This window comes from Mesocricetus auratus, unplaced genomic scaffold, assembly GCF_017639785.1.
Source record: "Mesocricetus auratus isolate SY011 unplaced genomic scaffold, BCM_Maur_2.0 Super-Scaffold_100018, whole genome shotgun sequence".
Lineage (NCBI taxonomy): Eukaryota > Metazoa > Chordata > Mammalia > Rodentia > Cricetidae > Mesocricetus > Mesocricetus auratus.
The window spans coordinates 44,126,945-44,141,738 of record NW_024429199.1 but is presented as its reverse complement, the minus strand read 5'-3'; the positions used below and the strand labels follow the sequence as shown (position 1 = coordinate 44,141,738).

Here is a 14,794-nt window from a genome sequence, read left to right as displayed (position 1 = left end):
GAGAGCGGTCCTGGTCTACGGCAGAGAGAGAGCGGTCCTGGTCTACGGCAGAGAGAGAGCGGTCCTGGTGTACGGTAGAGAGAGCGGTCCTGGTCTACAGCAGAGAGAGAGTGGTCCTGGTCTACGGCAGAGAGAGAGCGGTCCTGGTCTACAGCAGAGAGAGAGCGGTCCTGGTCTAAGGTAGAGAGAGCGGTCCTGGTCTACAGCAGAGAGAGTGGTCCTGGTCTACGGCAGAGAGAGAGCGGTCCTGGTCTACGGTAGAGAGAGAGCGGTCCTGGTCTACGGTAGAGAGAGAGCGGTCCTGGTCTACGGTAGAGAGAGAGCGGTCCTGGTCTACGGCAGAGAGAGAGCGGTCCTGGTCTACGGCAGAGAGAGCGGTCCTGGTCTACAGCAGAGAGAGAGCGGTCCTGGTCTACAGCAGAGAGAGAGCGGTCCTGGTCTACAGCAGAGAGAGAGCGGTCCTGGTCTACAGCAGAGAGAGAGCGGTCCTGGTCTACGGCAGAGAGAGAGCGGTCCTGGTCTACGGCAGAGAGAGCGGTCCTGGTCTACAGCAGAGAGAGAGCGGTCCTGGTCTGTAGCAGAGAGAGAGCGGTCCTGGTGTACGGTAGAGAGAGCGGTCCTGGTCTGTAGCAGAGAGAGAGCGGTCCTGGTGTACGGTAGAGAGAGCGGTCCTGGTCTACAGCAGAGAGAGAGTAGTCCTGGTCTACAGCAGAGAGAGAGTAGTCCTGGTCTACAGCAGAGAGAGAGTAGTCCTGGTCTACAGCAGAGAGAGAGCGGTCCTGGTCTACAGCAGAGAGCAGTCCTGGTCTACAGCAGAGAGAGAGCGGTCCTGGTCTACAGCCGAGAGAGCAGTCCTGGTCTACAGCAGAGAGAGAGCAGTCCTGGTCTACAGCCGAGAGAGCGGTCCTGGTCTACAGCAGAGAGAGAGCGGTCCTGGTCTACAGCCGAGAGAGCAGTCCTGGTCTACAGCAGAGAGCGGTCCTGGTCTACAGCAGAGAGAGAGCGGTCCTGGTCTACAGCAGAGAGAGAGCGGTCCTGGTCTACAGCAGAGAGCAGTCCTGGTCTACAGGGCTCCAGTGCTGAGCCCGTGAGGGAAGCACAAGCATGAAGGACCTTAGCAAGTAATAAATAAGTGCACAGTAAAACTGGACAGCCCTTTTGAGGCGAAGGCCTTGATTTACAGCCATTGGTTATCAAGGAAAGGTGTGCTCGCCTCTTCCTGTTCTATAAAGAAAGCTAGAGGCAGTCCCACCCCAAGCACATAGCACAGTCACACTCTCAAAGCCTTTGTCATCCCTCAGTCCCTTTTACCCTTCACTCAAAGCCACAGGGCTTAGGCAAACACAGCAAACTGAAACAAACCTCACCATGGAGCCCCAAACCCCAATGTATCCAGCAGAGAAAACCAACAGAAGCAATAGCTGGAGTAGAATTTGGGGTTGAAGGAGGGAAGGACCAGATTTGCAGAGGGAGACGGATGCAGCTGTGCAGAGAGCACCCCCAGGACAACACCTTTCTTAGAGAAGGACCAGCAATGTGCACGTCGGAGGGTCAGGGCAGGTGACGACCGCTCCCACCCTCCCTCCTGAGAAGACATACCTATGTCCCAGCACACACTGATGAATAGACACCCTCCCTCCTGAGAAGACATACCTGTGTCCCGGCACACACTGATGAATAGACACCCTCCCTCCTGAGAAGACATACCTATGTCCCGGCACACATTGATGAACAGGGACGTCTCAGGGTCAGAATCGTCTACCAGGTAGCCACCGCTCAGCTTGATCAGTGGGTTTAAATCGTGCTTCTTTAACTTGTCATCAAATGCGTAGCATGGCACCTGGGGAAGCAGAGGACGAGTGAGCCAGCCTTCCTGCATCCCACAGCGGGAGGCTGGGAGATCACAGACTTGTGATGGGTGTCACAACAGTGATCTATCCCTTAAGAACAAAATAAGCATGGTTCTGGCAGGGGTAGTGGGGCACCCCTTTAATCTAGCACTCAGGAGTTCAACTCTGTGAGTTCAAGGCCAACCTGGTCAGCCAGGGCTAACACGGTTGAGACCTTGTCTCAAGAAAGAAAAAAAAACCCAGTTCAGTCTTATACCATTTCTAAGGTCTTTGTCTCTTTCTTAAGGCCGTATGTCTGTAACTACCTCCTACTCTCACCTACCACTCACTGACCCTGGACCACTTCCTTCAGAATGCTGCAAAATCCACTGACAAGTGTATCTCCTTAGTCCCTAATCCCCCTCGCCTACCTTCCCATCTCTGCAACTTAAGAGAAAAACTCCCAAACGGCCCCTGTCCTGTGTCTCCTCTTCCTAGCACTGTTCTATCTGGGTGCCTGCCCCTCAGATCTGCCAGGTGAGTTTGCCTGTTGACATATCTGAAGCCCATTTGGTAGGCCTGTGACGGAATGACCACAGCCTGAAGCCCTTCATTCCCCTTTCCCTTTGATTCCTGTCCAGAAGAACCTGTTCCTGCTGCCCCGGTTACATCCTGGAAATCTCACCATCTTCTGATTCTAAATGCAGAGGTTGTTCCAGCAGGAAGGCTGAGTGGGTGAAGGCACTCACCACCAGCCTGGCCAGAGACCTGTATTTAATTCCCAGAGACCTCATACAGGTGGGAGGAGAACCAGCTCCACAGTGTCCTCTCTGATCTCCGCAAGTGCAACCCACACATCATGCACAGGCAATAAACAAAGCTTAACATAACCATAAATCAGAGGTGCTCCCAAGTATACACCTGACCCTACTCGCCTGTGCCGGCTCATCCTTGCTGCCCTTGTGAATGGCCAGACACCTGACAGATGATGCAGATCTGAAGGATCTGCTGCTCTTATCACCATCACCACCGTCACCACCTCCACCATCGCCACCATCACCACCACCACCACCACCACCACCACCACCATCGCCACCATCACCACCACCACCACCACCACCACCACCACCTCCATCACCATCACCATCGCCACCATCACCACCACCACCACCACCTCCACCACAACCTGACACACAAAACCATTTCACAATATTCAAGTGAGCATACGGTTTCTCCCAACAGCATGCTGTCCTCCATCTCAGTCAATGGGGGAAAAACACAATCAGCAGGTGGCCTGGGGTCAAAACCATAACATCTGGCTATGGCCAAGTCACACACATCCCACATGCAAACGCGGGGTCTGTTCAGGGTCAGTCCCTGACAACCTCACTTCCTTTCACCTCCATGGTCACTTCTGTCAGAGCTACAGAGCCCAACGGCCTCCGACGGCTTCCCCAATTCCAGCTGTGCTCCCACCCACACACACCCCTAGCCCATGACTTCACAGTAACAGGATCCATTGCGCTAAAAGGTCCCAACTACTCAAGGAGCAAAAGCCAAATTCTACAAGGCTGCCAGCCTCCTCCACACAGCCAAACAGTCTCCCTGACACCTCTCCACCCAGCTCCCCACGTCACTCTGGCCTTCAATCAAACACCATGACTCAGGAAGACCCTCCCTTTCTGGTCGTTGGTAAAAACAGGACTCTACACCTTTCCAGAGCCCCTCAACTTTCTCTCCCAAGTACTAAGACTCAGGGCACCAATGCTGTCCCTGAGACAGGGCCCCAAGAAAAGAGTACCGACCAATACCAGCTCAATAAAATAAGGAGGGGAGTTGTGGTGGATTGAAAGAAAATGGCCCCTAAAGGGAGTGGTGCTCTTAGGAGGTGTGGCTTTGTTGGAGCAGGTGTGGCCTTGATGGAGGAAGTGTTTGGAACAGGCTTTGAGGTCTCTTTTGCTCAAGCTTCGCTCAGTGTCACACTGAGACCATTTCCTGTTGCCTTATGATCAAGAAGTAGCCAACACCATGTCTGCCTGCACGCCACCAAGCATGCTCCCTGTCACAATGATAATGGTCTGAACCTTTGATACTGTAAGCAAGCCACACCAATTAAATGTTTCCTTTATAAGTAAGAGATGCTGTGGTCATGCAGTCTCTTCATAGCAAAAGAAACCCTAAGCCAGGAGGCTTGAAGTATCCTTACTCTATTCTCATTTATGACCATTCTTTCATCTTTGTGAACGGATGGATATTATAATATTGTCAGCAAATGCTGGGCTTTAGAGTTTTGGTTCTTGCATAAACAAAAACATACAAGTTCAAAGATGTACCCAGGAGTGAAAAGGTCCTCATCACCAATGGAATAGTAGCTACCAATAAAATTTTACTTGAAATTGCATGAAAACAATGTATCCCAAAATAAGAACTCTTTCCTCCCCAAGCTGCTATTAGTCACGGGCAAACTACCACACTGCCCAATGAAATATTCTTAGAATTCACATTCTCTACAACCATTTCAAAGAACATTCCCTGTAATAAAACTCCCTAAAACTTTATCTCTTAGATGGCAGGTGAGGGTTCAACAGTTAACTGCGTAACACCCAGCTCTCTCAAATGTCTCTTAGAAAGACACCATCAATCCTGCAGGAAGGTTCTGTCCACTGACCTTTTCCCCAGACTTCACTTCAGCGATTTCAAAAGAGCTAAGGGATCATATCAAACCCCACACTCTTCTACTTAACCTCGAGGAAGAGTGGCAGACTCTAGCCAAAGATATTCTTAATCAGCCTACCATAGCCTCCCTGCTTCTCAGACCCAGGACTCCGATAAAGGGATGGGGTGGAGGAGCCTGTGACAGGAAGGGACAGGCAGAGGGGACTCCAGATGAACACCACACTCCCCTATGAGAAATGGTAAGAAGGTGGACTAGCTGGGTTGCAGTCAAAAGTAACCAAGGTGCCGACACCCCTGCGCTCAGACAGAAGAACTACTGCAAATGTAAAGGCAGCCTGGGCTATAGAATGAGTCAGAGATCCCACAAATCAGTGTCAGCACAACAAGAGGACACAGAAGCATTCACTCGGGGGCAACGAGCCACCAGCTGTGAGGATGGGAACCAAGCGGCAGGCCTCCAGCCAGGAGAAAGGCACAAGGTGACGGCGGGAAGGACGAGAGGCAGGGGCCAGGATGGGGAAAACCTGTCCCCAGTGTTGGGGTGCTCTGCTGGAGAGGCTCTCCAGGTTCCCATCAGGGGAGCCAGCGACCACTGCACCAGGGCAGAGAGGTCAGCCTAACAGTGCTTCCCAACACTGGAGCACGGTCAGAGAAGCAGTCGAGTCGCACTGTGCAGAGAGACAGAGACGTGCTGACGCATGCCAACAGTCATCATGCAGCCCGGAAGGAGATGCTTGCAGGCTCAACCCTGCGTTAACATGCTTGGTGCTGTTTTGTGTCCAGTCACCTCACTTTCCTAATGTTGGCCAGGCATCCATGAGTCACCTCTACAATTTATATGTCTCCCAAGGTGCTAGGATAGGGGATGCGGAGACAGTGATTTAAAACTGTGAACACCTCTACCAGAAGCTACTGGATTAAGCATTAGTTTAAAAGGGACCATTTGGGTCAGCCACCCCCTGGCTGAGGAGAACACAGCCAGGCATAGTGACTCACAATCCCAGCACTCGGGAGGTACAGTGTTTTAGTTACTTTCCTCACCTTTGAGGCAACTTAAAGAAGGGGGGTCTATTTGTCACTCACTTCATCACGGTAGAGAACAGGCATGTGCGGCCACATTTCATCCACAACAAGGAAGCAGAGAAAGAGGCGCTGGCTCAGTTCACTCTCTGCTGTCTGCTCACTCAGGACCTGAGTCCAACACATCTGCTTTCCCACCTCAATTAATTCAATCTAGAAACCCCCAAGACATGTTCAAAAGGTTCGTTCCCATGGGAATTCTACATCCATCAAGCAGACCATCAAGTTTAACCGTCACATGAAGGCAGAAGAACGAGAAGGTTAAGGTCATCCTCAAGTCAGTCTGGGTCACATGAGACTCTGGTAATCAAAAGTGGCAGAAAAGCAATCATCTCCGTGAGACCCACCACGGGTAGGGAGCAGGTGCAGAGGAAGATGAAGCAGTCGGCCCTGAGGGCCCCAGAGGTACAGGACAAACCTAAACCTAAGCCTGACTGTGTATGTGATGTGCACCACCAGAAGCCAGCCTGGAAGACATTCTTAACAATTAAAATCATAGTATCTCTATGCAAATGGACCCCGACACCCAGAAACTAGCTTTCACCCCAAGTATTTGAAATCTCCGGCAGCTTCAGTCACAACCTTCTATGGAGTTGTTTTTCTTTTACTTAAAAAGATTTTTGTGTGTGTGAAACATTCTGATTACAATTTCCCCTCCCCAACTCCTCCCACCTCCTCTCCCATCCAAATCCACACCCTTTCTGTCTTCAAGGTCCCCAGAGTAGATTTCATAACCAAATAGTCCCCAACCCCATTACCTCCTTGTCAGCCTTAAATATGTCTTTCTTGCAGGCCGCAGTAGTCCTCCACTCAAAGTAATGCACACAGTCTGTGGCCGTCACAAACTCAGGAGTCCCCTATTCAAAAGGAAAAGTTACCATACACTTAATACAAGTTTGTTTCTAAACTTACAACACTGTAAAATCCAGTGAAACTAAAGGTTTAACCAGAAGACTTCCCCAAACGGAAAAGGTGGGAGCTGAGAGTCTCCAGACATCCTGTCTACCGACTTCCAGCTGCCCCAATCCACAAGCAGAGTAAACTCAGGGGACGTTAGCCTTCGCCTTCCTCTCAAGAGCCCAATGTTCTCTAAGCAAAAATCAGCAAAAACAAAGCCAGAAAGTGTAAGCTCAAACATCCTGTGAGGAGACCTGAGCCCACCCTTGAGACTCACTGGACCTACCCCAGGCAGCCCCTTCTGCCAAACAGGGATGGCTCCAGGCAGTTCACCCTAGGTGACCCTGCACATCAGTAACAGATTTATACCTCCCCAACTCATGTGCGAAGCCCTAGGTTCACCTTCAAGCCTGTTTCTTATACGGGGAACACCAAACCCTCAAGAGTAGTCAGAGAAGTAAGTCAGCAGCTAGCTCCCCCTGCAACATTACCTCTAAGGTTTACGCTGCCACACGGAGATCTTAAGATCTCAAAGTGGACAATGAGCAATTATGGGTTAGTCCAAAATGACAATTCATACGAACTGGTCTCGCCTCGATTCTAACCATGTTTCAGATGGCTCTGGATGGTGGTGTGAGGTGAGTATGAGCTGGGTCTATATGCTCATTGTGGCCGCTTATTCCTCCAGGATCAGGACGTCTCTAACAAGAATGCCAGAAGGGAGAAGACTCCTAACAAGGAGCTCCGAGGGCCCCACTCACCAGGGTCTTCCCACACAGAAATGTGATACTGGTCTGGGTTCTGTGCTGAGAATCTGAAGACTGGCAGTCCGTGGTGGTGTTGAATTCCAGGAGGGATCTGGACGAACTTCTCAAAAGGGAATCACCTATTAGGAGAGGGTGAGGATGGACATGGACACGATGCCGTGGACACACGTGTGGCATGTAGGGCCTTCTGCTCACAGGTAAGCACTAGGCAAGCCAGAAGCGCTCTACATGCAACGCTGTCTCTTTAAATGGAGACACATTACCTGCTTCTGGCCCAGAAAGCTAGGAACAGAGGTAGTTAATCGTTGACGACCTCTGTGCTATCTATCTGTATGGCCAGGCCACACCAGCTGCCCAGACCCTTACCCTCAGCATTGTTTACCTTGAGCCTGCTGCCTCACGCTCATGGAAGATGCTGTCTGCACTTTACAAGAGTTTCAGTATAGCCACGTCTTAAGCTTTGCTTTGCATACAAGTCTGAATTAGTTATCACCAGGAAACTTTATTTTCAAATTGTGCTTGGCTTAAATGTACCTAAAATTAATTGCAAGACTTTCCAAGTTTGAACCAACACCAGCTTCTGCCTAAACCTTTCTGGTCTTTCCCCAAACTTTCCTGACCAGCTCAGCGGGCAATTTACATAAATAATGTGGGGGAAGTCTTGGAAGACCACCAACATCAGCAGGCTCCAGGCCAGGTCAAGAGGTGTAGGGTAAAAGAGCCAGCCAAAGAAACCCACCCTGACCCTGAGACCAGAGCCATAAGGCTAAAAAGGCCAGCGAAAGAAACATACTTTGGTCCTGAAACCAGAGTCAAAGAAACACACTCTGCCCTGCCCAAGTCAGCACCAAAAAAAGAAAAAAAAGAAAAAAAATCAAATCCCTGAGCATGAAGTCCAGCCAATCTCTGAGCTTGTCTAAACTCAGGGATTGAAATTCAACCAATTTCCACCCTGAGAATCTCCACCCTGGAAAAACTCTGCCTCTAAAAAGCCCTATTTATAAGCCCTGTGCCTGTTCAGTTGGCTGCTGCCTTTTCTCCATGGCAGAGACAAGCCACCAGCCTGTATTCTTCCCTCCTGAAAATCTCTTGAATGAGCTTTGACCTTCTTTTCGCAAGCGGAGGAGATGGAGGAGGAAAGAGCCATGCAGAACTGTAACACTTTGGAGAAACCTTCCCCTGGCGGAACAGAGTTGTTACACTCCAGAGGACCAGACAGAACTGTAACAACCTCCCTGGGAAAACCCTTCCCCCCAGAGCAGAGCTGTTGGGGGGGGGGGTGCTTGGCTTTCCATGGAGCAGGGCTGTATGCTGCTAAGCTCACAGTGACTTTGTGGTATACCTTGGCTCCTGACTGCCTGGCTCCCTTTCCATCTGAGCCACAATGCTTACATCTGGTGTCCTGACTCGCTATCCTGGTTCCTGTGTTCCCCATAGTGGTCTGAGCCACACTGGGAACCTATCCCTCATCTCCAGTCCACCCGCAACTAGCCTTCCGCCTGGCTCACAGACTGCTCAGCACCCTATTCACCGGTGGCAATTAAGTAAGTGGCAATTTGGTTGGTGTAACTGTTTCCCTGAGTCCAAGGAAGTGATCGTTGTGTGTATGGCACCCCTCTGGCTACTCTTGGAGGCCAAGGAAGCCCCAGGTATCATTTTTAAGGCTGTGGCTGGCCCTCTTCCACCTGACCCATCCCACTACCCTTGGAGCTGCAATCCTAAACTTGCTGCAAAGCAGGAGCTGGGAGCCAGATGTAGTAGGCATACCGGGCACACACTCCTCCCTGACCGGTGCCTCTCTCAGCCCCTTCCTGGACAGTCCTCTGTCTGCGTCTAGGGCTCAAAAATGTCCTATCCTTAAGCCTTCTTTGATCTTAACTTACTGGGTTCACTTTTATAGGGGTTCGGGTATCCTTTAGGTACGAATGGCATTGGCAATCTCAATGTGCTGCCACTGGAGCAGCCACTCAGAGCCATGCTGTGCCAGAGCTGAGTTTTGGCCAAACCCAGTGTGGCTTGAGGGGTTCACGCTGAGCTGTAGCCAAGACGAGCTTGAACTACACCGCGCAAGGAAACTGGGCAAAGGCAAACTGAGCCAAACAAAACAGAACCGTGACTCGCGAAACCGAAACCATGAAGCGGCACCGCGGGAATTCGAACTGTGGCAATTCGAACCCGAACCTGTGCCCGCGGGAGTCCGGACCCAAAGCTGCACCGCGGCAATTCGAACCCAAAGCTGCGCCCGCGGGAGTCCGGACCGAAGCTGCACCGCGGGAATTCGAACTGTGGCAATTCGAACTCGAAGCTGCGCCCGCGGGAGTCCGGACCCGAAGCTGCACCGCGGCAATTCGAACCCGAAGTTGCACTCCCGCGGGAATCCCGAAGCTGCACCTCAGGAATCCCGAAGCTGCACCTCAGGAATCCCGAAGCTGCACCTCAGGAATCCCGAAGCTGTGCCTCAAGAATTCGAACCTCGGGAATCCGGACCCGAAGCTGCACCTCGGGAATTCGAACCACGGGAAATCGGATCCAAAGCTGCAGCTCTGGAAGAATAAGGACCCGAAGCTGCGCTGTGGGAACTGAATGCGAAGCCACAGGAACAGGAAAGGAAACTCCACCCCCCAAAGCATTGCAATGAGATCCGAAGCCGAGGGAATCGGGAACATGAAGCCGAGCCGGTGGGACCCCAGGAACCTGCAGCTGAAGCTGAGCCAGCGGGACCATCCCCCCCCCAAACCCAAAGCGCTGCAGTGAGAACCCGAAGCGGCACAACGAGAACCCAAAACCAAATCCACAGGAACGGGGAACCCAAGCCACACGAACCCGCGAACACGTAGGCAAAATCATCTTTTAGAAAATGCCTATTAGACATTATATCAACACTATGTATTTAAACATACAGTTGCGTACACCACTATAGTCGCGTAGCATGTTTACATTAGAGCTTCACTTACCCACTGATCGACAGGTTTTTGTCCTTACATCGCACATACAAACAGCACTTGTTGGCCCACACCCGGGAAGATCCACGTTTCCACAGATGCTCAATTTATAAATTCCATCGTTTCTGGAATTAACAGCTTCCCATGTGTAGCTAGAAGGGGAGAAAGACAATATGTCACTGTCATTGGTCTGACATTAACTTCTCTGTGGTTTGGCATTCCAGTGCCAAACAAAAAGGCACTTCCATTAACCAAAAATACCAAATGTGGCAAATGTTTTGAAAAGTGGCCAGGACAGAATCCCCCATGTGCCTACCACCTTGGCCAGGAAAATCTCAGAATACTCAAGTCCATCCTTAGTCTAAGAACATCAACTCAGGTGAGCAACTACTTAGTCACGCTGTGTGAGGTGGCGCCAGGCCGTCACCCAGTCCAGAGTGCTGAAGACGCAAAGCCGGCTGTTTGATTCCGTCCTGAGTTACTTTATGTGTATGGGTATTTTACTAGCATGTGTATCTGCATCACATATGTACAGTGCCCAAGGAGGCCACAAGATGATGTCAGTTCCTCTGCAACTGGAGCTGCAGACATTTGGAAGCTGCCACGCGGTGCTAGGAATCAAGCCCAGGCTCCCTAGTGTTGGAAGTCTTTATCATTTATTACAGAGGTAGCAATTAATAGTCTGGGTACCAACTCCAGAATATTTGCTTACTATGAATTTGGCTGTATATAGAATACATACTGGGTGCTTTGTGTTCTCAGACAGGCCCCAGAGAAAGGAATTCCTTCTTCTTACAGGGTGTCAGCATTAAGAGCTGCAGCCTCCAGATTTCATTTTCCCTTTGATACAGCACTGAGAACCCCCTCCACCCCCGCCCAGAAGTTGCAAGTCATGTCCCCCTGAGACTTATGTTTGCCAGAACATTTTGCAAGTCACATCCAGGGGAGAGAGGCACCTGCTTTTCTCAAGATCCTACGGCCTCCCTGGCTCTGAGAGACATGCATGCCCTATTGCCAGGGTTGTTAAATGTGCCTGTGGGTGTAAGAAGAAGCCTTGTGGGGTACAACAAGAAAACCTCAGAACTTTTAGAAGACGGACCTTTTGGAGACTTTTTAGAACAAACTTTAGAGAATTTTTTTGGGTTTTTTTTTTTTTTTTTTGGTTTTTTTCGAGACAGGGTTTCTCTGTGGCTTTGGAGGCTGTGCTGAAACTCGCTCGGTAGACCAGGCTGGTCTCGAACTCACAGTGACCCACCTGCCTCTGCCTCCCGAGTGCTGGGATTAAAGGCGTGCGCCACCAACGCCCGGCACTTTAGAGAATTTTTAAGAACTTTTAGAGAGAAATCTTAAAGAGAGCTTTTGAGAGAGAACTTTTTTGGGAGGCCTCCATCTTTGAAGAATAAAGAACCATGAGAGGAATGTTTGAGCCAGTTGACTTCCCCCTCACCCTCAGACTCCTTTTAGAAACCCTCCCAGCCTGCTGTCTAGCCCCTAGCCTGGATGCTGAATGAACATCGAGGCTGGAACTTCAATGCTCTCGTTACCCTAGAGCAGCAGCCGCGGCTCTTTGACTGCTGAGCCATGTCTCCATGCTCTCCAAGTGCTGAGATCACAGACTTGCACCATCCCACCTAGACTTAAAGTGGTGGTGGGAGGGGCAACCCAGGCCTTAGTCGCACATCAGACAAGCACTGTACCAACTGAACTCCAGTCCCACCTCAAGATTTTTGTTGTCGATTTTCAAAACTAGCTATGATATGTGAAGCAGGCCTGCTTCTGCACAGAAGCTCTGCTAAGAGCTGTTTGTTGTCTGCTCCACAGTGAGACAGGTCTTCTGCAGGCTGATTCGCTATAGAGGGCTGTAGCGTCCACTCTGACATCTGCTACCATCAACCTGAACACCTAGAACAAAACCATTGGGGTTTTTTGGTTCTGCCCCCAAATAATTATGCTCAATCCTCTACTCTTCCCTGGGAGAATGTTTTGCCTATTTTATAAGCTGGGGTTCATTTCCTCAGCAAGGGTAAAAAGAGAAAAGGAAAAGTGGGTAAGAAGTTTCTTAATGTGCTTTAAAAACCAAAACACACACACACACAACCCTGGTTAACTCTCAACAGTTCTGATGAAAGGAGGGGAAAAGGCTAAATCAGACTTGCTGGGATAAGCCTACCCAGAGGTTGAACAGAGGTTCAGAAGTGAGACTGATCCCACCCATTTCCAGGTGATTATGTAGCCCTATGAATGAATACTGCCCCACAGAAACACCCACAGATGTTTCCAGGGCTTCCCATCCCCAGGCACCAGGGCAAAGGCTACCCCAAAGCTACCAGATACTGTCCGTGATTTCCCTGGCTAGAATTTACTGCCCAGGTAGCACCACTAGTATCACAGGCAAGCAACTCACTTAACGTGGGCCTGGAGTCCAATCAGAGCCCCCTGCCCAAAAGCAAGGGTGTGTGAGCCTCTGGCAGGTGACAGGGTGTCCTAGGAATTTGTGGCCACTAAGCCACTACAACCTGAAAAACTGGTTACTTGAGTGCCAGGCCCTTTGGGGGTGACGTCAGGCTTTGGAGTGTGACTATTCAACAGACAGAGCCAGAAGGGTAGCACTCTAGCCAGCCCAGAGAAAATCATCCACAAAGCCTGTTTCTTCTAGGGGGCGGGGGCTTAATTTGTTTCATAGTGTGTATTTTTTTTTATTCTGGGGGGCGTTCCAAACTTGTAGGCATTCTTCTGCCCATGTCCCCTACCCCCAGTGCTGGGATTACCGAGGCCCAGTCACGGGGTTTCCTAGATATTCAATGAGAAAGGCAACACGGCACAGAATGACAGAAGTTCCCAGGCCCCCTCGAGGGCCCATTCTAGTAGGAGGGAGGGAAAAGTAAGTGAACAGTGCACAATACAAGCTTTGGTGGAAACTTAGTCAACAAGGGACGAGCAGTGGGTCACTAAAGACTATGCCACAGTTGTGCCAGGCTGGGGAGTTACTGAGCCATGACTGACACAAACAGCAGTGACTTCAGGGTGGAGACAGGAAAGGAGAGAAGGCTGGAGGCCACAGAGGCGGGGACAGCCACGCCTGTCCAGCAGTTAGCAGTTCTGATGCCACCTGAGGAAAGTGAGGGCCACAGCACACTTTCTTTAAAACTTTCAGCTTAGATAGTAATTTGCAGGATGTTAGTACAGTTCTGTTGTTATGGTGAGCTACAGAGAAAATGCTAATTTCTCATTTGGGAGCTGTGATGAATTTTCCCAAGGTGGCAGGCAGGAAGTTCACTGGAAACCTTAGCCTGACATCCTCACAGCCCAGTGACTGAAGTACCACCTAGTGTAGCACAGAAAAGAAGTCTGCAGAGAGAGTCAACTATAAAGAAGCCTGGACAGAGAGAACCGGAGAGGGTGACGTGAGCTACACGCAAGTCGGAGAAAAGGCTGCTTTCTGAAGGCATTCGTTTTTTGTATGCCGTACAAATTTATCAAGATGGAAGTGATGATGTAGGGGGAGAGCAGATCCTGTTACCTACTCCAGCCTTTAAACACAGTTTATTGGAATTGATTTACAGGCTCACAGGCAGCCCTCCCCTGGCAGATGCCCTCAGCGCCGTCAAACTCAGCCCACAGCTCCTGAGGGCAGTGTGCTAGCTCAGCTCTTAGTCCGTCACCTAAGAGCAAACAGGTCATGGTATCTTCCAAACTGAAGCCTAACCTGCAGGCTGTTAGCACATGAGAAAGTCCAATTCCAGTGACCATTCCACTGCTTTAAAACAAGCTAGCAGGCCTGGCACCTGTGCTGTCACTCACCTGAAATAACCTGTCAGGAAACTATTAGGAGACTAGTTAGTTCTGTAGTCTAGTGAAAGTGAGCTAGCATGAAGATACATACTTGTGCTCTGACACTATCTAAACTACTTTATAATAAGACCAAGAGTGGTGGAAATACATGCCAGCACTTTTAAAGAAACGCCCGTCTAGCACAGAGGGCGCACGTTTGAAGTCAAACGTGAATGGTGCAGTATTGCACCCGGGGCAGCCACGGACGGACGATCAATAGTTCAAGGACAAACGGGCCACATGGTGAGGCCAAGTCTAGCCTAGACTAGCTAAGAATCTGTTTTATCCCAGTGCTCAGAAGGCAGATCTCTGTTGAGTTCAAAGCCAGCCTGGTCTATGTTGAGAGTTCTGGGACAGCTTGGACTATACATTGAAACCTTGCCTCAAGAAAGAAAAAAGCAAAAGCTAAATAGTACAAGTTGTCACATTTAAAATTATAAACTAGATGACAGTAAATGTTCTGGCAGGCCAAGCAGTCAAAGTGGCCTAGGCTGCAACCATTCTTAAAATGGATCTGTAAGAAGCTGAGACGTCAGCACGGCTGTCTCCAACGCCTGAGAAGGAGGGCACTCGAGACTAAAGATGAGCAAGCGCTCACTGCTCAGCAAGAAGGGTGCCATCCGCCGCAAGGCCCTGAGCCCGCCCTTTACAGGTTTACAAGGGTGAAGACTGGGCAAAGGCAGGCGGGGCAGGCAGCTCATTAGCTCCAAGGGAAAGCAAAGCCTCACTTAACTCAATACTAACAAGAAGCCACGCTCTGAGGAAACCAGCA

The 14,794-nt window shown here is 50.3% G+C and overlaps 1 protein-coding gene across 1 annotated transcript in view; it reads right to left on the bottom strand.

The window, feature by feature from the left end:
- Igf2r (insulin like growth factor 2 receptor) overlaps positions 1 to 14,794 on the bottom strand; it is a 93,270-nt gene that overhangs the window by 59,835 nt on the left and 18,641 nt on the right. Inside the window, 4 exon segments of the mRNA XM_040758167.1 lie at positions 1,708 to 1,840; positions 6,344 to 6,442; positions 7,244 to 7,368; positions 10,204 to 10,343. Coding sequence (XP_040614101.1) covers positions 1,708 to 1,840; positions 6,344 to 6,442; positions 7,244 to 7,368; positions 10,204 to 10,343 — 497 coding nt within the window.